The 26,001-nt window shown below is 37.6% G+C and overlaps 1 protein-coding gene across 3 annotated transcripts in view; it reads right to left on the reverse strand.

Annotated features, from left to right (window-relative positions):
• IQUB (IQ motif and ubiquitin domain containing) overlaps window positions 1–26,001 on the reverse strand; it is a 135,568-nt gene that overhangs the window by 1,265 nt on the left and 108,302 nt on the right. For all 3 annotated transcript variants that reach the window (XM_077120413.1, XM_077120499.1, XM_077120341.1), the window contains 2 exons: window positions 13,100–13,348; window positions 4,226–4,411 (listed from right to left, as the gene is read on the reverse strand). In XM_077120413.1, coding sequence (XP_076976528.1) covers window positions 4,226–4,411; window positions 13,100–13,348 — 435 coding nt within the window. The remainder of the gene's footprint in view (window positions 1–4,225; window positions 4,412–13,099; window positions 13,349–26,001) is intronic.

Here is a 26,001-nt window from a genome sequence, read left to right on the forward strand (position 1 = left end):
TTGGTCCTTCCCTCCATATGCCCAGAGCTAAAAATTGTTGCTGTGACAATGTAACCTTTTCTTTGGTTACTCATTTTACTACCTCCTTTTCCTACCTTACAAGTCCCTTCACTGATTCTCTTCTATCATTAAAAAAAAAAACCTTCCTACATTTATCAAATCTTATACCTTTCCATTTTTATTTGTTCTTAATTCATTTTAAGGCTTCTTGTCTATTTGGAACCAAAACAGTACTTTGAATTTCCTTTTATAACAATGCCACATAATATCTAAATATCTGTTTTTAATGAGAGCAGCAGACACTGCTATTTGCCAACCCATTATGCATCCTCTGTTCCATTTGTATTTAGAGGCCTGATCTTGTATAGATCTAGATGTGCCCAGCTTTCCTAGCATATCATACTAGCCAGGGTGGCCATGGGACAAGTTTCTGGCCATTATACACAAATATGGAAGTCGCTGGGTAAAGCATCCAACGAAGCTCTTTAAAGGAGTCTTTAAGGGAAGTAGTCTTATTTTTCAAGAACTGTGAGGCTTCTGTCAGGCTTGGGAGTTGAATGTAATGCAGGAGATGAAACACTATCACTAAGACTCCATGGGACCAAAAACTAAAAGTTAAATACGGCTAAGGGAAAAGTTAAAGTTTCTGGGTTTCCTGTAGCATTGTGAGGCTCCAATATTATCGCTGGTACCGTTAACCTCTAGACTTTTTATTACATGAGAAAACTAAGCCCTCATTTGATTAAGTCATTTAAGCTGGTTATTCTGTTATTTGTAGCTGAACCCAAATGTGGCTGAAATAATGAAGAATTAAGTTCATTATATTTTCTCAAAAGCAATTAGCAAAGAATCTGCTACAATCAAAAGTAAATCCTGATTGAATGAATAAATACTATCTATTCTCTTTATTAACCTCAACCAACCTTTCTCTTCAACCAAATCATGCATACTACCTGTACCTCCTCTTAAAATTTATTTTCCAGGAGTAAGACAAGCTCACTAAAAGTCCCTTCACAAGATCAAATTCCTTTCATTCAAGGGAAACTAGCACATTTCTGCAAAACACTATTAATTTATAAAGCACTTTATAGTTTTCAAAGTTCCCTTATAGAGCCACAAATCAATTATTAAAGATGAGATAAGCAAATTATGGTACATACACACAAAGGAAAAATAGGTAACTCACAAAGAATAAGATAATATGGAAAGATATAACTATCCAAGACCTATTAAGTAGCAAAAATCAGGTTGCAGAATAATTTAACAGAAAACCAATCGTGCAACACACACACACACACAAAATGACAACTACATATTTTTACACACACACAGAAAACTTCTAGAAGGATTTCAATAAATGATACATAAGAAATGGTAGTCACCCCTTGGAACCAGGGGAAGGAGAAATGGGTAGATATCAGGAGACTTTCTGTTTCCTACTTTACATCCTTTTGTTCTGCTCAGTTATTTTTTTAAACAATAATATACTGGCTTTATGATAATTAAGAATAAACCACACATTTTTAAAAGTGTTTTTATAAACATAATTACTATCTAAGTTGTTTCACGTTAAACACTATGCCAAGAGCTTTAAACAATGGTCTTTTGAAGCACTCAAAGCTGTCCTATAATGAGTTACTTTATAGATTACCCCCTTTTCATAAATGAGAAAACTGGGTCATGAAAATGTTAACAAACTTGCCTAACTTCTCCTAGCCTGTAAGTGGTAGAGCCAGAATTCAAACCCAAGGGTGCACTAATCCTCAATACTAATTCCATGTTCTTAGTTAATCTTTATAACTAATTTATTAAGCAAACAGGGCAGTTCTCAATGCCCATGTTTCACAGATAAGGAAACTGATGACCTGAAACTTATCATTTGTCCAATATCTTACAGATCTGTTAGAGACAGAGATGGGACAAAACTGGGTTTTAACCTTCAGCTCTGTTCCTACTCTGGCCAATGTATACACTATGAGTTACCTGCCTTACTTACAGTTTAAAGAACAGAAGTGTACGGAACAGTGTTACCAGCTCAGTGTTACCAGCTTAAGTGAGTTCTGCAGATACTCATTCAATATGGCAAAAGCTCTTTTATTTCTTTCTTATGAGGAATAGCACTCACAGGAACAAGCAGCAACCGAGTGCAAAGAATGGGAGGGTGCAGGCTCCTTTTACCTTAGTCCATAATACAAAGGAGTTCCTCGCCTGCTTCATCATTGGCTGGCTACTTAGAAGTTACAATCTAGTATCAGAAACTAGTCAATGGAAAAGCTAGTTTTTTATACCTTACTATCATATTCATTTAGTTTTTGCCCAATCACAGATTAGGGTATGTTGAATCCTTCATTTGCATATCCAACTGCCCTTATATGGAAGGGCCTAATCAAATAAGTGTCATACTTGACCCATCACAGATAAGCATACATTGAATTCTTTACTTGCATATCAAACTGTCCTTATAGGGGGGGATCAGTCAAGTAAGCTTAATACCCTAAGCACCTATCATATTCTAGTAAACTTAATTCTTCGTTAGCATATACTGTGGTTTCAGGGAAATGTGGGCCAGGTTAGGAGGTCGAGACTTAAATTAGTTCCTTATTTGAGTGGAAGGAGTCCACCATCCCTTACAGAGTATTTTGTCAGGATTTTCCTTAACTTGTATCATGATGGAAGGAAGTCAAAATTATTTTAACTTCATGTATCATGTAAGGGAATTTTAGAAATGCTGTATCTTGCCACAGACATAAACTATGCTTCAGACATAATATTAATGTTAAAGGACTGCACTAGCCCAAACCAAAATAAATGCAAATGTGTCCTAGTTCTTTGCTTAGAACCTCAGCTCTATTTACAGAAATCCAATAAGATTGGCATCCTGAAATTAGAAATGCATGTGAATAGAACATTTAATTTGATACTGCAATAATTTGATTAAATACACAAAGGGAGTTGTGTAGATTAATTGAAGAAGCCCTGGAATATCAGCTATGGGAATGAACTTCAATCTCTCTAAAAGTTGTAGATGAAATGATATTGTTAGTATTGGTTATATTTCCAGTGATTAAATATTTATGAAGTAGCTTAGTTTACTAAATATAATATTTAACACAGCTCCAATTTCTGGCTGCCTTTTCTTTCAGTCCCTAGAATGGATTATTTCTTAGTCCAATTTCTCAAAACTCTACTGAAAAACTATTCAAAAAGCTGAAAATTTAACTAGTTTCTCCCCTTTACATCATCTTCTCCACTTTCCCCATGAAAAGAAACCAGGCAGGACAGCATATTCAAAATGACCATTATATACAGTTATTTTTTACTTTCTCTTAGTTGACATCTTCCATGGAATTAAAGGTACAGCAATCTAATCAATAGAAGGCACAGAATCAGTCAGTTCTTGGGATCCTAGGCTTGCTTAGTGTAAATAGAGCTCCCTGGGAATCCATGAGGTCCCCTCAACTTTGTTCTTCAAATTGCTTTACAGATTGCATCTTGCAAGTTACTGAAATTCAGTGGTTTTTAACTTTTGCTGTGCTTTCCCCACTCCTGGTTACTGGGAAGCAAATGAAAAAATGGACCTCAGAACCATACTCCAACACTTTGGTTGCCATTTAGGAAAGAATTCTGAGCAAAATTTGAGAATTTAATGTGCTTTTAGGGAGGTTCATGATGATGAATCAAAGCAGAATAGATTCTGGGTTTCATAATAGCAACATGCAACAAATATTTCTTGAACCCCTAGTCTATGACAGGCACTGTTTAAGGTGTTAGAGATTTAGAGGCAAATAAACTAATCCGAATCCCTCCCTGACTGAACTTATATTTTAGTGAGAGAGTAATGTAATCAAGAATTAAGTAAAAATTAATAATTTTAGAAAAGAATATGTACAATTGTAAAGTATTGCAATGATAGATTTAACTTATTTTCTGTGCTTGAACAGGTTATTAGGAGGGAGTATTTTACTTCGGTACCTGCAAGATATTTAAATCTCTTATCTTTACCTTTCAGGTACCTCAGCTTCCTTTCAGTTTTAATATCTGCCATACATACCATCCACACATTTTGTTACTGCTATGCATGAGTTTTATGTTTATTAATCTAGTATTTACATGTAATGCATAATTTAAGTATTTAAATAAATATTTAAATTTATAAAAGGCAGTCAAGTAATCTAATAAATCCGATGATTAAATTAATTCCCCAAACAAAGTTTGACTTTCTTACCTCTTCAATATTCATTAGTTTGAGGTGGGCAACCCCTTCATCCTTAGTAAGAAGAATGCAGTTCCAGGGGGACCACTCCAAGGACTTATTCCATCTGACCATGACCAAATCGTTGAGATCGTCCCAGGCACTGAGAGCTGACTGGGATGCCCAGATGTTCTCCGTCAGGTACTGAACATCCTGTGACTGCATACCAAACAAGTTTGAAAATGTTATGGTTACTTCTAAACATAAAAAAAAAGTTCAGATTATTAGATAGGTCAGAAGATAATGAAATCATATTGAGCATATTTTTTAAAAGTGAAACATAATTCATGAGGTTTTTCAATGACACACGGCCCCCTAATTTTCACTAAATTTCTGTTCATTCTGTCCAAACTACTAACATCATCAATTTTATAGTCATGTTCTTGTCTTTAGCCCAGAGTAAGCTGTGTATATTCCTTGCAGTATGCTAATTTTACCTTACATTTTTATGGTATTAAATAATTTTAAAATTTATTAGTAACTATCATATTATCCTCAGGGCCACTGTAGGGAGCCTTTATGGATTTTTATTCCCATTTTATAAACGAAAAAACTGAAGTTGTAATAAAGATTAAGTAATTCATTTGTTGTTATTAAAGCACTTCGTTGTTTTAATGGAAACAGAAGGGGAATGTGGGGAAATGTCATAACTTTAGTTTAGTTTTTTTTAAATTTAAACCATACTAGCTAAAATTCTTATAGGTATTTTTTTTATCAAAAAGTCTACTTATATAAACTTAAAATTACCAGAGAGGGAGACACTTCACAAAGTATAAGCATAGGAAAAAAAGAATCATTATTTTAAAAGATTTGGGTGGGAAAGCAAGAACATTTCCTGTACAAATCAGTCGACAAAAATCTACACAATTTACAAAAGCTTAAAGAAAAAGGAATTTGACACCATCAGGTACTACAGTGTTACAGAAATGGATAATTCAATACATTAAGTTCAACTAATGCAATATATTTTTTACTTAATGCTAGGAAAGACAATACTGTGGTAGCTATTTTGGAAAAGAAAGTTGTATAATTTTAATGTTTCATATATTTGTACTCACATTCAAAATGTGCATCTTGTTATATTTTTATTTTTTAATTTAGTTGCGTTAATTGTTTTGCTTATTCTAAAAATGTGTCAAAGTACAGAGAATGAATTGAGTATTTCCACACAAATGTCAAATACACATTATAAATGTATTTATACAGATTTATTCAATCTGCCTGCCTTTCAAGCAGTAATCCTACTGGAAGTTGTTGCAATAGAGCAATACTATTGGCTACTACTAGGTGGTATTTGTAATGATTACAGATAAAGTAGATGACCAGTAAAACATGCAAATCTTTAGTCTAAGCAAAACTTATACTTTCTACATATCTTAGCTTTAATCTTCTTACTTTACATGCAATCATATTCACATTATGAGTTTAGTCAAACTCTCTACCTTCATTTTCCTCATCTGCAGAATGGAAATAATATCTATTCTGATAGAATTGCTAAGTTGAATGAGTCAATGTATAAAGTGTGTAGAACAGTTATGCACTATCTAAGTCTTGGCTATTATTATTATTGTCATTATTATTATCATGTATGCCTGTACCAAGTTGTGATAAATATATTTTTACTAGAGATAGTGTTAAAAAGTTTGAGAGTCATTGAGGAATTTTTTAACATAGCACATTACATTTGGAATCTCTGTTGTTTTAAAATCCCTACACTTTTTTCTTTATAATAATGTATTTTTTTCCCACTTGGCACTAAATGCAATTTACTTAATTTCAGTTAATAACTTTAATTTATAGAGAACTTGACCTTATTTGACAGTCTGTGAACAAGAATACCAGTATTGAGGTCAATAATTTTCTATGAATTACTTTTATTAATCTGTTGTTAATTTCGGGGCAAAGTCATATCAAGAATATGCCCTTTTTCCACACCCCCATATGTAAGTCCAGACAGTGTTAGGAATCTGCTTTTCTTTTGTAGAGACAGACTTTCCTCTCCAATGGGAGTCTGAAAAACCCACAGAGATCAAAGTAGTGGTTAAGTTAGGAATCGAGGTTGGAGACCCTGATCTCACAGGCCCCATACTCTTGCAGGTGAGGAGTTTTATAAGAGGGAGGCTACAGGGTCAGTAGGTCCATGATCAGGTCCATGCAGTTCTTCATCCAAAATAACGATGGCCAAAAAGTTTCCAGTTGTGGGAGGTATCATAAAGATAATTTAAACGGATGAGTAACTACTCAAAGCCCTTCCCTAAAGTGGCTCAGTGGCAGAATTCTCACTTGCCATGCTGGAGACCCAGGTTCGATTCCCAGTGCCTGTCCATGTAAAAAAAAAAAGGAAAAAAAATCTTTCGCTAAAGATTTTTTACTGTCTATGAATCTTAGCTTTCATTTGTCATATTACTTACTATCATAGTAACATTCAGTATATATTAATTATTATTGAAATCCATAAACACTAGTATGTTTATATTCAACCTCCATTTCTGGGAAAGTAAATCATTCATTCATTCAAAAAATACATATTGAGGGCCAATTTATATTTCTAATATAAATATTAGAAATGTAATTTTCTAATGTCATTTTTACCAATACCATAATCTAAAAAATCCTTCTTTACAAACTCTCTACTACATCTTTCCATTTTAGATTCTTCATAGAAACTTAACTATAGCATATGTATATTTATATTTTGTTTAACTGTCCCTATCTCCAACTCTCTGCACAGAATGTCAGCTCCAGGACAATAATGGTCTTCTCTTATGTTTCCTGCCGTGTACCCTACCTGTTAGAACACTGTCTGGGCACACAGTAGTCCTCAATAATTCTTTGTTAATTGGAAGAATGAGCCTAAGTCGGCCCTTATGGGAAACAAACTGTAATGTAAACTCATAAAATGAAATTAAAAAATTTTTATGATGAGAATTTTCATTGCATACTGCTATTACAGAAGTTGTTTGCATTCACATAGCCCTTTATGGGAGTTCTTAGAAGTTAGCCACTCCTCCACAACCATTGCCCACGCTCAGTGTTCATCTTGCCCTTACTGTAAGCCAGCTGTCTTCCATGCCTCAAATTCCTCCCCCGAATGAGTAAGCCACAAGGGCTCTCATTCCTGTAGTACCAGATTTCTACTTGCCCCCCACAGTCCTGCTCCTCTCCAGTTCTTTCACTGTGGTTTCTAGAAATTCATGTCATTAGCAGGCAAAATCCCCTAAATTCTCTATATATTCCCTACATTCTTGCCTGATCTGAAGCATGCCTGAGAATATAACATCCCCTGCAGCCAACTCAAGTAGAGGCTGTTATTCAACATCTTGCTTTCCTTGTTCCCTACTGCTGCCTTCAGACCATTCATTTTCATCCTCTTAGAAAACCCCCAACTTTAGGGCACTCATGCAATCCTCTTTGACATCATCTGACAAACTCTTGGACACCATCTTTCATCCAGTAGGATCATGGCACATGACCCACAAACTTATTCTATTCCCTAACTTTTGTCATTAGGTTGGATGATTTACATGTCCAAATGGACAGCTCAGCCAATATTTGCTTTCAGTTCCTTGACTGCTTCATTGTCAATGGCCTTCTCTACTTACCTCTCCACCCTTTCCCATTCTCACAGTCCAGACTTTGTCAGCATTCAAATCTGTCCTGATTCTATCCAAAATCTACCATTCAGACATTCTACCCTTTGATTTCTTCTAGCTTGCTTGATCTACCATTCTTACATTACTACTTCCATGGCCTCATAGTAATCACCAATACATTGCCCCTTTTACTTTTCAAATTATTTTTTATCAGAGCCATTGTAGGTTTACATAAAATCATGCAAAAAGTACATAGTTCCCATATATGCCTCTCCACAATTCCCCTATTAATAACATTTTGCATTAGTATAGAACCTTTCCTTTTATTTTTCTTCATATCTATTAGGACTTTCCTGTTTTTATCTTCTTCCTTTTACAGTTTGTATTCTATGTTCTATTTCTTCAAATTATATTCTTACTGATACCCTAAACTTCCTTGGAACTTTATGCTTTTACTGCAATACACTTAATAGTAATTGAATTCAACTGTCCAAATTGTTTCCATCTATATCTGGGCTATGAACAGAATTGAAGAAAATTTAAAAATTAGGTTGCCTGGTAACATATAAAATTACATCACCGAAGTTCCAGGAAGATGGCAGAATAGGATAGTCAAGTTCACCCCTGCTCCAATGAACAGGTAGAGAAGTGACAGAAAAATGACTGAGCCAGCAAGTCCAGGGTGCAAGTGACATGGGAGGTCTTCTACACCACACAGGGAGGCCCTGGTTGCAAAAGCTGAAGAATTGAGACAGAGAACAAGAGACCATCCAGCTAGTGCAAACAGCCTAGTGCGCCCCTTTTCAAATGGAGGCCCAGAGCTCTCAGGAGTGCAGGGACAGGGATACTGAGACTAGTAAGTATGTCAAGCCATGTTCCACACTCACATGCGCCACCCCGGCTCTGCAACCCATGACTCTCCCCAAACCCCACATACCCGAACTCTGTCACCCAGCCCTCCCCACCATGGTCCAAGTGCCCCCACCCTAACACCTCACCCACCCTGTATCCCGCCCATATCCACCCCCCATGTGTGCATGCCTGCTCCAGCCCGACCTGCCTCTTCCACCCAGAAGCATGCAGTTTCGCCCCACCCTTCCTGAGACCCACATACCGGTCAGCCCTGTATACTGTATTCCCCTCCCTGCCCCCTGTAGTCAATCACCTGCATCTCTCAGCTGCAGGCTCTCACCTTCAAACCCAGGCCACACCTGCCCCCAGCCCATACAGTTGGACAACTCTGCTATGCCACCCCTGAGCTCTCTGCACCCATATGTCAGCATCCAGACCCCGAGACGCGTACATGCATGCACCCCTGCCATGGCCTCCCAGCCCAGGCAAGCGCTATCCTGGACATCTGGGCCACACCCACCTCCAGCCCACACAGGCGCAGTCTCACCCCACAGCCCTTGAGTTCTGTACTTGCACACAGTAGGGCCTCTACCCCATAGACCTGAACACGTGCTAGTCATATCCTCCCCATCAGGTACTCAAGTATCCATGCACTAACCTCTTGATCTCTGCACCCCACTCTCCTGCCCTGCACACATGCACACCCTTGCCTCACCCCTGCTCATATGCACATCTGTGCCATGCAGCCCCCACCCTGCATACACATGTACCCCTGCCCCACCCCTCGACCCCCTGCACCTGTGAACTCGTGACAGGGCCCCACCTACCCAACATCACCTACCTCTGACCCATGTCTCGTAACCCCTAAGACCAGTGCCCCGCCCTGCATACTTGCACATAAACATCCCAATCCCCCTGGACCCCTCCTCCTGTGCAAGGACACACCTGTGCCCTGTCCTCCCTGTGCCCCTTACCCACACACTGATACCCATGACCCCCATGCTCCACACACCCACCCATATCCTGCCTGCATGTCAGTCCCCATGCATCCACACAGCCCCCCAATCACCTCCCACCATGCCCTATCACTGTATCTCTTATGCTGCACCCTGCTTCTGTATTCCAAGGATTGCCTGAGCTGCACCCTGACCCCATGACCCTGTACTGCACCTCTACAACCCTTTACCCCACACCCCATGCTCACAGGCACCATGATAGCATCTCCTACCAGTGCCTATACCTGCACCACAACCCTGTCACTGGGCTTGCTCTTGTGAAGTTTATGTACATATAAGTGAAACTTAGCCTACTTATAGGTTTATAGGTATGCCCAAAAGTTTCTTCCAGAGAACCTCTTTCGCTGTTCAGCTGTGGCCTCTCTCTCTCTGTAAGCCCAATTCTGCAAGTGAAATCATTGTGCCCTACCACCACCACCACGTGGGACATGAGATCCATGAGCCTGGCCCTGGCACCATGGGATCAACAATGCCATCCTGACCAAAATAGGGAAAAGAAGTGTAACAAATAAGGTATCAGGGGCTGAAAGAGTTCTAACAGAATCAAGAGGCTACTCTGGAGGTCACTCATATGCAAGCTTCAGTTAGACACTGCTACCTATCATTGTTTGCCAAATCCCAACCAAAACCATTCCTGCCAAATCAAAAGAGCACCTAGGGTATTATACAAGATTCTACATAGGTTCCATGTACTAGGGTAACTTTCCAGAAACTTACAACCTCTAGATGGTTCCTTAGCAAGATAAGTCCTGAAAGGCAGAGGGACCAAATTCTCCATAATGTTAACTAGTTCTATCCCCCTATCCCATATTATCAACAGCCCCTTCTAACATGAAAAAGTTAGAATGGGCACAGCCCAAATACCCCTAATGAGTGGGAGAAAGATGAAGGTAATGGTGGAGTTATATAGAGAAGGTAGGATTTAACAAATGAGTATGATTGGTAAATCATTATATTGGTATTTCTTTTGGTCTCCAGCATCTTAGAGCAACTAGAAGTAAAAACCAAAAATTTTGGAATTGTAACCCATTTCAGACTTCAAATCTGTTCTACAATTAATTGTTGCAATGTGCTTTGAAATGTATTGCTTCTTTGTATATATGTCATTGTGTCGGTTTAAATCTATTACATACATACCCCAAAAAACAATGTTTTAATCCTGATTCAATTTTATGGAGGCAGCTGTTTCTTTTAATCCTAATTCAATAATGTACGTTAAAATCTATTGATTAGATTATCTCCACGGAGATGAGACTTGCCCAATTGTGGGTATTAAGTTTGATTGGATGGAGATATGACTCTACCCACTCCAGGTGTCTTGATTAGCTTACTGGAATCTTTTAAAAGAGGAAACATTTTGGAGAGAAGACAGAAACAGAGAGCCTAAAGAAATGGCAGAAGCCTCAGAGCTGACAGAAACTTCATAGCAGAGTTGACACAGATGTAGATGTGTGAAGAACAGAGACATGGATGTTTGGAAATGCTTGGAGACCCGGAGACATCAACATGAGATGTTAAGCAAGTCAGAACCTAGAGAGAGCCAAGGGAAGCCAAGAGATGACAGCCAGCCCCAGAGAAGCAAAGTGAGGAGCCCCCAAGTGGACAGACATAGAAAGCAACGGAGCCCAAGAGAAATTGATCAGCCTATGCTAGTCACATGACTTTCCAGCTGACAGAGGTGTTCCTGATCCATCGGCCTTTCTTGAGTGAAGGAAACCTCTTGTTGGTGCCTGAATTTGGACACATTCATTTCCTTAGAACTGTAAACTTATTACTTAACCCCCTCCCCCACCTTTTTTGTATAGCTGTATGGCGGAGGTCACATTTCACTCTTTTTCCATGTGAGTATCCCCTTATTGCAGCACCATTTGTTGAATTTTTATTTCTTTTTTGTTCTTTTTTTCTTTGCTAGTTTGTTTTGTTTTTTGGGGGAAGGGCATGGGTCGGGAATCAAACCAGGGGCTCCCACATGGCAAGTGAGAATTCTACCACTCATCTACCCTTGCACCCATAAATTCCCTTTTATAAAAGCCATTTCTCATTTTGGTATATAGCCTTCCAGCAGCTTACAAACTAATACAGTTATTTTTCACAAAAAAGAAAAAGTCAATTGTGATGATAAATATATAGCTATATGTTGATACTGTGAATTATTGATTGTACACTTTGGAGGATTACATGGTATGTTCATATATTATATACCAATTAAAAAATTTAAAAATATATGGAAATACAAAAAAAAATGTTATGTCACCAATCTGAATTGGGTCCTCAAATGTGCCTGATGATTCCTCCATTTGCACCTTATTTTCCCACTCTCTGCAACGACTGCCATTTCATTCCTAAATATTCTATATTCCTCTTAATTACCACCTCCATTTTTTCTTCCAAAGATGGAAACAGAATCCCACAGATGCCAACAGTCCTAGTAGGGTACTATTTTATCATTTTTTCCTTTATTTGAAAACAGGAAGTGATCCTTATCCTATCAAAGACCAATCATAACCCTATGTTCTGGATCACATTCTCTATTATTCGGTCATGAATTTATTTAATTTAAACAATCTTATATAGGCACTGCTCTATCTTATACCTATTAAGTAATTTAGTCCTCATAACTTCCCTATGAGTAAATACTATTAATATCCCTACTTTGCAGGTAAGGAGATTGAGGTACACAGAAATTAAGTTGCTTGCTCAAAGACATAGGTGTTCAGTGGCCAAGCCAGGATATGCTTTCCTGCCTCCAACAACCTGTACCAATGTCTTCAACGTCTCCCTCTGCACTGGACCTTTTTCAATAGCATTAAATACTTTTTAGCTCTCCAATCTAAAAAACAGGTGCCCAAACCGTATATCCTCTCTGCTGCAACAGCATGATACCACTTCAGCCTCTGGATTGTCCTGCACGCTTTTCCTGCTACCTGTAATTTTTTTATCAGCAGGGTCACCAGATTAACATCTGTTCATTCTTTGGATCTCATCTTATAGGTCACCTCCTCAAGGAAGCTTTTTCTGGCCCTTGGATTCCACTTATCTCTCCTATTTAATGCTTACATAGTGCCCCAAGCTTCACTTTATAAACTGCATGTATTGCTATTATAGGAACTTGAAGTATTTTTATCTTTTAAAAGATAAGGAAATCTTGAGGAAAAATAAAATCTTTTCTAAGCCATAAGTCTCATTCACCAGGGTATCCCCAGTGCTTAGCACAGTGCTTAATTACTGAGAGCATATCTTGACATATAACTCAGAAATGGAATCACTGTCCACATTAGGAAATCACGGGTGCTGTTTCCTGTGGAAGAACATACTTAACAGCACCTGAAGTCATACCTTGATAGAAACAAATTTCACCCGTGATCACCACCCTTTACTGATCATACCTGCATCAGGAAAGCAATTTTTGAATCATCTTCATAATCAGTTTCTGATAAGTATAGCCGTTGGAGTAAACATTTGTACTTCAAAAACGATTCCCGTTGTCGAGCCTCGTTATCAAGGCTAACGCAGTGGCGACAGCGGTATATGCGGTGTGAGGTGGATGACACAGAAAACTCTGTAGAAGGCAAATAGAGCTGGCAACCATGGCAAAAGTAAATCTTTTTATAAAACTTCAATGGGTCTTGAGGGACCTAAGCAGCAAAAACATAGAAAAATATAAAAGACTGGTCAATCACTAACCAATAGAAGAACTCAGAGCCCAGTGATCATAGAATGAGATAAAAAAAAAAAGTTGTGAAATTTTTAAGATATTTTCCTTTAACTTCCTATTCTACACAGAATTTAAGTTTCAAGCAGTATTGATTTATCCTGCTAAAAATATTAAATATCTGTATTATTCATCAACCCTTAGAGAAATGTGGTAAAATCACCTAGACAATTGAATGGAAAAAGAAATTAGTAGGTAGAAGCTTTTGGATGCAATAATAATAAGAAAAACCCTCCAAGTGATTTGGTACTTATTATTAAGAAGAGTTTAGATGGTACATCTTTGGTGCTATGCTACATTACTTATTGCTACAGAAAGTATGATGCAATGCTACATCATTTATTCCTACAGGAAATAGCTAGATTCACATAAAATAAAAAGTTATTAAGCCAAGTGTTCTTCTTATTACATTTGTCTTAACAATGAATTTGTATTGGTTCAATGATTAATTTTCAAACCTGAAATTCTGCATATAGAGGAGGGTGGGCTTAACTCTCCTGTAGAAAACTCAATCCAATGGTTATTTATATGTTAAAATATCGTGGAAAAATGAGTGGTGAATATTTTCAAGAAAAATTGAATCAAGACTTACATAACACAATCTTTCGTAATTTATATGCATCAATACTTCTGCCCTCTATGAGACAAAGGCATTTCACATTTGAAAGTTTTTAAACGATTTTTATAAAGAAAGAAATGGACATCTTCCCAAAGGATAATATTCATCAAAAGCTTTGCCATTGCATGATTTATAATATTTGGAATTAAGACAATATATAAATTTGAAAGGTAATCAATTTTTATATGAAAAAGAAAAGTGATCTTGGGATATGAGAAGGAAAGAAGAAACAACTTTTCTGTTTTATTATTATTATTCTGTGATTAACACATTTAATCTTGAATAAATTATTTTATCTTCCTACCTCTCAGGCATTAAAGCAGAAAAATACATCTGTCAATTTCATGAAAATCAATTAGACACTGCTCTCTTTCAGATGAAAAAATCATTAAAGAAATTAAAATGCTATATTAGAAAATATTCACTTAATGCAAGAGAAAACAGTGAAGGAGAAATAAAAGAACAAAAAATTCATGAGTCATAAAAAACAAAAAGTAAAATGGCAGATGTAAATCCAAATATATTGATAATAATATTAAATGTGAATGGATTAAACAACCTAATCAAAAGCAGAGATGAAGACTTCAATACTCTACTTTCAATAATGACTAGAACAACTAGGCAGATAATCAACAAGGAAATGGAAGACTTGAAGAACACTATAAAATAAATAGAACTGACAAACATCTATAGAACATTTTTCGCAACAGCAGAATATACATTCTTATCAAATGCACACAGAATATTCTTGAGGGTAGATACATGCTAGCCCATAAAATGAATTTTTATAAATTTGAAAAGTTAGAAATAGTACAAAGTATGTTCTCTGACCACAATGGAATAATATTAGAAATAAATAACATGATAAAATTTAGGAAAATCATAAATATGTGAAAATTAAATATCATACTCTTAAATAAGCAATGGGTTGAAGAAGAAATCAAAAGGGAAATAAAAAACTACTTTGAGATAGTGAAAATGAAGCCACAACATAACAAAAAGTATTGATGAGGCTAATGCAGTGCTTGGAAAGTAAGTTATATTTGTAAATGCCTATATTAAAAGAGAAAAAAGATCTCAAATTCATAACCTAACTTTACACTTTAAGACACCAGAAAAAAGAAGGGAAAACTAAACCAGAAACAAGCAAAGGAAGGAAATAATAGCAATTAAAGTAGAGATTTATAAAATAGAAAATTTTTTAAATAGAGAAAGATCAATGATTCCAAATGCTGGTACTTTGAAAAGGGCAACAAAATTCACAAACCTTTTGCTAGCCTGAACAAAAAAAAGTAAGACCCAAATTACAAGAATCAGAAATAAAAGAGAGGGCCTCACTATCAATACTACAGAAATAAAAAGGATTATAAAGGAATACTATGAACAACTACATGTCTACAAACTGAGAACACAGATGAAACAAATTCCTAGAAGGACACAAACTACCAAAATTGATTCAAGAAGAAATAAGACAATCTGAACATATCTACAACAATTGAAGAGACTGAACTAGCAATAAAGAAACTACCCACAAAGAGCTTAGGCCCAGATGGCTTTGCTACCATCATACATTTAAAGAATTAATACTAATTCTTCACAAATCCTTCCAGAAAATATAAGAGGAGGCAACAGTTCTCAACTTTTGATACCAAAACCAAAGACATTACAAGGAAAGACAAGTACAGACCAATATCTCAATGAAAATGGATGCAGAAATCTTCAACAAAATACTAGTAAAAAGAATGCAGCGATATGTAAAACAATTATATACCACAACCAAATTGGATGTGTTCAGGGATTCAAGGTTGGTGTAACATCTAAAAAATCAATTAATGCAATAAATCATATAAATATAATAAAAAACAAAAATCACATGATCATCTCAATTGATGCAGAAAAAAACTCAATGAAATCCAACATCTTTTTATGATTAACAACAACAACAACAACAAAATAGGAATAGAAGAGAACTTCAACCAGATATAGGACACCTATAAAAAACCCACAGCTAACATCATACTTAATGCTGACAGACTCGATGCTTTCTTCCTATGATGAGGAAGAAGACAAGGATTCCACTATTGTCATTTCTGTTCAACATTGTAGGGGAGGTTCTAGCCAGGGCAATTTACAAGATAATGAAATAAATCATATCCAGATTGGAAAGGAAGAAGTAAAACTATCTCTATTTGCATGTGACATGATTTTGTTAATAGAAAATCCTAAGAAATCCACTAAAAGCCTATTAGAGCTATGAATGAAATCAGCAAGGTTTCAGGATACAAGGTTAATATCCAGAAAACAATTATAGTTCTAAACCTTGAAAAGAGCAATCTGAAATTGAAATTAAGATAAAAATTCATTCATAATAACATCAAAAAATAGAGTGCATAAGAATAAATTTAACATATGAAATGCAAAACATATTCTGAAAACTACAAAACTGTTGAAAGAAACTAAGGTAAATGAATGAAAAGACATCACATGTTTATTGGATTGAAAGATTAACATTGTTAAGATGGCAATGCTCCCCAAAATGACTACAGATTCAATACAATGTCCATTAGAATCCCATCTGATTTTTTAAAGAACTGGACAAGCTGATTCTAAAATTTATATCAAATTGCAAGAAACTCAGAATAGCTGAAAGAACAAAGAATGAGAACTCAAACTTCCCAATTTCAAAACTTAAAACAAAGCAATGATAATCAAGACAGTGGTACTGGCACACAGATAGACATATAGATCAGTGGAATAGAATTAGAGTCCAGAAATAAACCCATACATCAACGGCAACTGGTTTTCAACAAGTGTACCAAAAACATTCAATGTGGAATGAATAGTATTGGGACAAATGGATGCAAAAGAATGCAATTGGATCCTTATTTCACACTATTTATAAAGATTAACTTAAAATGGATCAAATATCTAAATGTAAGATATCCCATTCTTAGGATAAAAACAGGGGTAAATCTTCACTACCTTGGATTGGGCAAAGTATTCTTAGATATCGCAACAAAAGTGCACGCAACGAAAGAAAAATGGGTAAATTGGACTTCTTCAAAATTAAAAACTTCTGGGCTTCAAAGTACACCATCAAGAAAATGAAAAGACAACAAAGAGAATGAGAGGTAAATATTAGCAAATCATATATCTGGTAAACCACTTTTATTTAGAATATATAAAGAACTCTTACAATTCAATAATAAAGGCAAATACCCAATCAAAAAAAAACAGGAAAAGGATCTTGTGAGGGTTAGGTTCTGGTGTCAACTTAGCCAAATGATTATATCTGGTCAGGCAAACATTGGCCAGACTGTTGCTGCAGGGATATTTCATGGCTGGCTGAATAAATCATGTCAGTTGACTGTATCTGGGGTTTATACATCTGAGACCAACTAAGGTGTACCTCCCATAATGAAATAATCCAATCAGTCAGAGGACTTTAAGAGAGAAGAGACTCTCACTGCTTCTTCAGACAGTGAGCCTCTCCTATGGAGTTCATCCAGACCCTTCATCGGAGCCACCAGCTTCACAGCCTGCTCTGCTGATTTTAGACTATTCCATTCCCACAATTCATGAGACACCTTTATAAATCTCATATTTACAGATCTCTTTTGTTGGTTCTGTTTCTCTAGAGAACCCTGGCTAATATAGCTTGGCATCAGGAGTGGTTTTTTTTTTTTTTTTTTTTTTTTAAAGGAAAGACAGAGAGAAGGAAGGAAGGATAGAAGGAAGGAAGGAAGGAAGAAAGGGAAACATCTTTAAACATTTTCTTGTTTTATTGTATTTTGTTTTTCCGTTTTTTGTTACATGGGCTGGGGCCGGGAATCCAACCGAGGTCCTCCGGCATAGCAGGCAAGCACTTTGCCCGCTGAGCCACCGCGGCCCGCCCCAGGAGTGGTTTTTGAGAAATAGAATCCTAAAAATGGGTTTTTACAATAGGTTTTCTACTCTAACTAGATTCAGAGGCATTAATGACTGTTTCCAGTAATCAACATGGCACTAATAGTCCATGGGATGTGTTGGCAAAAGAGATACTCAAAATAATCCCACTAGATTCTGATAATTCTATGCTTATATGATGCAAGGATCTGGGTGATAATGTTTTTGACACCTTTACGGAGCTTTGTGGAATTAATAGGAATAATGATGTTGGTTGGTTGTTGTTAGATACATGGAATACAGGGATGAGGGAAAGGGATGAGCTGAAGGCTTCAAATTTGAAATTTCAGCACTGTATGAAAAATGTAAAGGTCTCCATGTGTGCACTGAAAGAAAATCTTATTTCCTATGATGTCAGTCTTGAGATCTCTGAAAACCACATACAAAGCCTCATTGTGCAAGTAGCAGGTTTACAACATAAACTAAAATCTCAATGTTGCAGGGTGTCTGCTGTTAAAGTAAAGGCTTTGATTGGAAAAGAAAAAGATCATGAAACGTGGATGGTGATATATGGCTTGATAATGATGGCAATGGGGAAGATGGGATCCCTGGAATCTATTAAGTCTTTGCCAGATAGATCTGTAATGGACTGCCCTTCCTCACCTCTAGCCTGCCTTGAGGAAAGAGCTTCCCCAGCCTCCAGTCTCCTCAGAGAGTTTGCCGTCCAACCTCTACCTAATGAGATTAACTGTTCATTGTCTGCTAACCCTGTAACTACCTCACCTGGGGAAACAGCCCTCATTCCTGTCTGGAGCAACTAATCCTATTTCACCAGATGAACCTGCAATGGACTGCCCTGAGGTAATTAGCTTGAAAGACACTTCTATTTCTTTTCATGATCCACCCTCAACACCCCCTCTTTTCTTCAAGACCTATAACTAAAGCCCAACAGCCCCCAAAAGTGAAGTACAAAGTGTGACCCATGAGGAGGTATGCAATACTCCAGAAGAACTGCATGAGTTTTCTAATCTATATAGACAGAAATCAGGGGAATATATGTGGGAATGGATATTAAGTATGTAGGATAATGGTGGAAGAAATATTATGTTGGATCAGTTGAATTTATTGATATAGGCCCACAAAACAGAGATTCTGCATTCAGTGTTGTTGCTTGAGGAGTTAGAAAGGGCATCAACAGTTTGTTTGGATGGTTGGCTGAAACATGGATCCAAAGGTGGCCAACATTTCTTGAGGTCAAAATGTCAGAACTGCCCTGGATAATGTAAATGAAGGGATCGAGGGGCTTAGAGAGATGGGAATGTTAGAATAGATTTATCATAGAAGACCTGCTCACACACACCAGGAATGTTCAGAGGACACACCTTTCACCAGAACCTTGAGAAATAAATTTGTGAGACTGCCTCCATCATCTCTGAAGAACTCTGTAGTTGCTCTTCTCTGTAGGCCAGTTATTACTGTGGGAACTTCTGTCACTGAGCTGGAATCCTTAAACACAATGGGGATGATTAGATCCCATGTTGGCAGAAATGATGTGGCAATAGTTAGTCACCAGACAAGGTGGGTGTGGCCACCATAATGGACAGCAGACTCAAAGCAGCAGTCAAAATAATCTAGCTTGCAGAGATTTGTGGCATTGGCTAATAATCATGGGTACATAGAAGTAAAATAGACGGACAGTCTACTAAATTCTTGTTTGAGAATTATAAGCAGAAGAATTCTAGATCAAGTGAACAAAGTCTAATTTGAATTACAAAAACAGAGAGTCATGACCCCTTAATCAATTCCCAGACTTGAGACAGATTACAGACCCAGAACCCCTAGAATGAGGGGAGGGTCAGGTATACTTGGGGAAGTACCCTTTTACACTGCCCACAAGTTATACTGTTAACGTTCCTCCCAGCCTCCCCCAGGGACAGTGTGCACTGAGGAAAAGGAAATGATCTGTATTTTTGGGATTATCAGACATTTGCTCAGAAGTGACACTAATTCCAGGAGACCCAAAACATCACTCTGGTCTACAAGTCAGAGTAGGGGCTTATGGAGATCAGGTAATCAATGGAGTTTTAGCTCAGACCTGTCTCACAGTGGGTCCAGTGGGTCCCCGGACCCTTCTGTGGTCATTTCCCCAGTTCCATACTGCATAATTGGATCCATATATTCAGCAACTGGCAGAATCCCCACATTGGCTCTCTGACTCATGAAGTGAGGGTTATTATGGTAGGAAACACCAGGTGGCAGCCACTAGAACTCCACCTACCTAGCAAAATAGTGAATCAGAAGCAATACTGTATTCCTGGAAGGACTGCAGAGATTAGTACCACTCTTAAGGTCTTGAAGGATGTATGAGTGGTGATTCCCACCACATCCCCATTCAACTCTCCTGTTTGGCCTATGCAGAAAACAGATGGAACTTGGAGGATGACAGTGGATTATCATAAACTTAACCAGGTGGTGACTTCAATTGCAGCTGCTGTTCCAGATGTGGTATCATTGTTTGAGCAAATCAACACATCGCCTAGTACCTGGTATACAGCTTTTGATCTGGCAAATGCTTTTTTTTCTCAATAGTTGCCAGTAAGGACCACCAGAAACAGTTTGCATTCAGCTGGCAAGGCTGACATTATGTCTTCATTGTCCTGCCTCAAGGATATATCAACTCCTGATAATCTTGTCTGCGGGGACCTTGATCATTTCTCCCTCCTACAAACATCATACTGGCCCATAATATTGCTGACATCATGCTAAATAGGACTAGTGAGCAAGAAGTAGCAAGTACCTAGACTTATTGGTAAGGCATTTGCAGGTCAGAGGATAGGAGATAAATCCAACAAAAATACAGGGGTCTTCCACCTCAGTGAAATTTCTAGGTGTCCAGTGGTATGGGGCATGTCGAGATATCCCTTCTAAAGGTCAAAGAATAAGTTGTTGCATCTGGCTCCTCCTATGACCAAAAAAGAGACACAATGTCTATTTGGCCTCTTTGGATTTTGGAGATAACATATTCCTCATTTGGGTGTGCTACTCTGGCCCATTTACCAAGTGACCAGAAGAGCTGATAGTTTTGAGTGAGAACTGGAATAAGAGGATGCTCTGCAACAGGTCCATGCTGCTGTACAAGCTGCTCTGCCATTTGGACCACATGATCCAGCAGATCCAATGGTGCTGGAAGTGGCAGTGGCAAATAAAGATGCTGTCTGGAGACTTTGGCTCCTATAGGAAAATCACAATGCAGACCCTTAGGATTTTAGAATAAAGCCTTACCATCTACTGCAGATAACTATTCTCCTTTTGAGAAATAGCTTTTAGCTTACTACTGGGCCTTAGCAGAGACTGAACACTTAAACATGGGCCACCAAGTTACACAAAAACTGAGTTGCCTATCATGTGCTGGGTGTTGTCTGACCCACCAAGCCATAAAGTTGGATGTGCTCAGCAGCACTCCATCATAAATGGAAATGGTATATTAGAAATAGGACTCAAGCAGGTCCTGAAGGCACAAGTAAGTTACATGAGGAAATGGCCCAAATGCCCATGGCCACCTCTCCTTCCACATTACCTTCTCTTTCCCAGCCCAGAGGTATGGCCTCTTGGGGAGTTCCTTACAGTCATTTGACTGAGGAAGAGAAAACTCAGATCTGGTTTACAGATGATCCTTCACGATATGCAGGGACTGAAAGTGGTCAGCTGCAGCACTACAACTCATTCTGGGAAGTCCTTAAGGAACAGTGGTGAGGGGAAATCCTCCCAGTGTGCAAAACTTTGAGCATACACCTGGGTGTTCATTTTCTTTGGAAGGAGAACTGGCCAAAGGTGCATTTGTATACTGACTCATGAGCCATTGCTAATTGTTTAGCTGGATGGTCAGGCACTTGGAAGGAGCAGGATTGGAAAATTGGTGACAAAAATATCTCGGGATAGAGGTGGATAGACCTTTCCGAGTGGATAGAACTTTCTGAGTAGGCAAAGAACTTGTAGATATTTATGTCCCATGTGAATGTTCACCAGAGGCTGAGTTCAGCAGAGGAAGGTTTTAATAATCAAGTGGATAAGATGACCCGTCTTGTGGATTCAAGATATCCTCTTTTTTTAGCTGCTCCTGCCATTGTTCAATGGGCTTATGAACAAAGTGGGCATGGTGGTAGGGATGGAAGTTATGCATGGACACAGCAACATGGACTTCCATTCACCTGGCTACAGCCACTGCTGAATGTCCAATGGTATGGCACCATTGTCCAAGGTGATCAGCCTGCTGCCTGGTGGCAGGTGGATTACATTGGACCACTCCCATCATGGAAGGTATAGCAATTTGTTCTAACTGCAGTAGCCACATACTCCAGATATGGGTTTGCATTCCCTGCATGCAGTGCTTCTGCAAAAACTACCATACATGGACTTACAGAATGTCTTTTCCACTGTCATCATATTCCAACTGAATTGTTTCTGATCAAGGAGCCTACTTCACAGCAAATAAAGTGTGGGAATGGGCACATGCTCATGAAATTCTCTGTCTTACCATGTTCCCCATCATCCAGAGGCAGTTGGGTTGACAGAATGGCAGAATAGCCGTCTATAGGCCTAATTACAGTGCCAACTAGGTGGTATTACTTTGTAGGGCAGGGGCAGTGTTCTCCAATAGGCTGTGTATGCTCTAAATCAGCATCTACTCTATGGTGTTGTTTCTTCCACAGCCAGGATTCATGGGTCCAGAAATCAAGGGGTGGAAAGGGGATGGGCATCACTCACTATGACCCCTAATGATAGACTAGAAAGATTTTTGCTGCCTGTCTCTGAAACCTTAAGCTCTACTGGTCTACAGGTCTTAATCCCAAAAGGAGGAGTGCTCCTTCCAGGAGATACAACAATGATTCTATTGATCTGGAAATTAAGACTGCCACCTGGCCACTCTGGGCATCTCATGCCACTGAATCAACAGGCATGAAAGAGGATTACTATTCTATTTGGGGTGATTAATCCTGACTATCAAGGGGAAATAGGACTGAAACTACACCATGGAGGTAAAGAAGAGTTATCCTGGAATACAGGAGATTCCCTAGGGCATCTCTTACTACTACTTTGCCCTATAATTAAAGTCAATGGAAGAGAAAATGATAAAATAAAAATAAATAATAAAGTCAATGGAAACTACAACAACCCAATGCAGGCAGGACTACCAATGGCCCAGAAACTTCAGGAATGAAAGTTTGGGTCACTCTACCCAGCAAAGAGCCACAATCAGCTGAAGTACTTGCTAAGGGTAAAGGGAACATGGAATGGGTAGAAGAAGGTAGTGATAAATATGAACTGTGACCATGTGACCAGTTACAGAAATGAGGACTGTGATGGTAAGAATACTTCCTCCCTGTTTTTCTATGAGAATGTTTGCATTTGTATATAAGCACATATCTTGCTTTCTTCTTATCATATGACATAAGTTGTATTGTTCATGTTACAGCATTTGAGTCATAGGATATGAAATTTAGGAGTGAAGTTACCTAAGGAATTGCACCCAATTCTGGAGAGATGTAGAGAGTTTCTGGTTGTATGCAGAAAGTTGAGTATTGTTAGGTAAAACATATGTCTGTTACTGTTCTATTTGGAAATTAAGCCTGTTTCAAGATGATGTATATAGCTGCCAAGTTGACAAGGGCTGGACTGTGATGGTTAGGTCCTGGTGTCAACTTGGCCACATGATTATGCCCAGTGGCTGGGTGGGCAAGCAAGCACTGGCCTGCCTCTTGCTGTAAGGATATTTTGCGGCCGGTTGATTAAATCATCAGTCAGTTGATTGCACCTGTGGTTGATTACATCTGTGATCAACTAAGGCCTGTCTCCCACAATGAGATAATTCAATCACCTGAAGGACTTTAAGAAAGAAGATACTCTTTCACTGCTTCTTCAGCCAGTGAGCCTCTGCTGTGGAGTTCATCCAGCCCTTCATTGGAGTCACCAGCTTCACAGTGTGTCCTGTGGATTTTGGACTCTTCTATTCCCACAGTTGTGTGAGACACCTTTATAAATCTCATATTTTCAGATATCTCTTGTTGGTTTTGGTTCTCTAGAGAACCCTAACACAGATCTGAATATATATTTCTCCAAGGAAGATAGATAAATGGCCAAAATGTACATTTCAAAAATATTGTCATCACTGGTCATCAGGGAAATGCAAATCAAAACCACTATCAGACATACTTCACACCCATTAGGATGGATCAAATATAAGTCAGACAATAAGTGTTGGAGAAGTAGAAGAACTGAAATCCTCTTACACTGCTGGTATGGATGTGAAACGGTTCAATTGCTTTAGAAAATAGTCTGTTCATTCTCCCAATCAAATGTAGAGTTACCATATGACCCAGCAATTCCACTGCTAGGTATATAACAAGAGAAATGAAAACATGTCCACAAAAAACTTATACATGAATGTTTAGAGCAGCATTACTCATAATGGTCGAAGGTAAAAACATCTCAAATGTCCATCAACAAACAAATGGGTAAATGCATTATGATATATCCATATAATGGAATATTATTAAACTTTAAAAAGAAATGAAGTATTGATACATGCTATCACATGGATGAACCTTGAAAATAGTATGCTAAGTGAAAGAAGCCAGTCACAAAAGACAGCTTGCATGAAGTCAAAACTAGGAAAATCCATGGACACGTAAAGTAAAATTGGTTACTTAAGGATGGAGGGTTGCAGTGATGGGGCAGTGAAAGCTAAAAGGAACCAGGTTTCTTTTTGAGATAATGAAAATGTTCTAAAATTGACTATGGTGATGTTTGTAATGTATTCTGTGAAAGAGACCTGTGAATATATTAGAAATCATTGAATTTTACACTAAATGGGTGAATTTATGGGTAAATTGTATGGTATGTGAATTATTTCTCAATAAAGCTGTTTAAAAAGTCAAAACTGATAAAACTTCTAGAAGAAAATCCTAGTGTACCTTGGTAAGGCAAAGATTTCTTAGACACAAAACCAAAAGCATGATCCATTTTTAAAATTAGATTTCATTAAAATAAAAAAATCTACTCTGTTAAAGATATTATTAAGAGAATGAAAAGGTAGGCCACAGACTGATATGAAATATTTGAAAATCATATCAATGACAAAGTATTTCTCTGCAGAATATATTAAGAACTCTCAAAATTCAATTATAAAAAAGCAACCCAACAACAAAAAATGATAGTCACAGACACTTCATTAAAAAAGATATATAGATGGCAAATAAGTGCATGAAAAGATGCTCAGTATTATTGATCATTTGGAAAATGCAAATTAAAACCATAATGAAAGGGGGAAGGGAGAGTTATGTTGGCTGGATATGGATATGGCATATAAATAAAATAAAAATAACACTACACATCTTTTAGAATTTCCAAAATTACAATAAAAAATAAAATATCAAGTGCTGACAAGGATTCAGAGCAACTAGAACTCTCATACACTGCAGTGGGCATAACACACAGTACAGCCAGTTTGGAAAACAGTTTGGCAGTCTCTTATAATGGTAAACATACACTTGCCATATGACTCAGAAATCCTACTTCCTGATATTTAACCAAAAGAAATAAAAGTTATGCTAACACAAAAATTTATAATCAAATGCCGGTAGTGAGTTTATTTATAATAACCCAAAACTGTGAACAACGCAAACATCATACAACTAGTGAGTGGATAAACAAATTGTGGTACACCCAGACAAGAGAATATGACTCAGCAATAACCACAAACTATTAATAGACTCAGAAATATGGATAAATCTCAAATACAATATATTAGTGAAAGAAGTCAGACTCCAAAGTTTACATATAGTATGATTACATTCATTTGATATTCTGGAAAGGGGAAAACTGCAGAAACAAAATGCATATCAGTGGTTGCCAGGCATTGAGAAGTCAGGAAAAGCCTTGAATACAAAGTGGCAGTATGAGGGGAATTTGCATTAGTGATAAGACTTCTTAACTTAATTGTGTTGGTTGGTTACAGGACTCTGCATTTGTGAAAACTAACAGAACTAAACATCAAAGAGTGAATTTTACTAAAT

This window comes from Tamandua tetradactyla, chromosome 1, assembly GCF_023851605.1.
Source record: "Tamandua tetradactyla isolate mTamTet1 chromosome 1, mTamTet1.pri, whole genome shotgun sequence".
Lineage (NCBI taxonomy): Eukaryota > Metazoa > Chordata > Mammalia > Pilosa > Myrmecophagidae > Tamandua > Tamandua tetradactyla.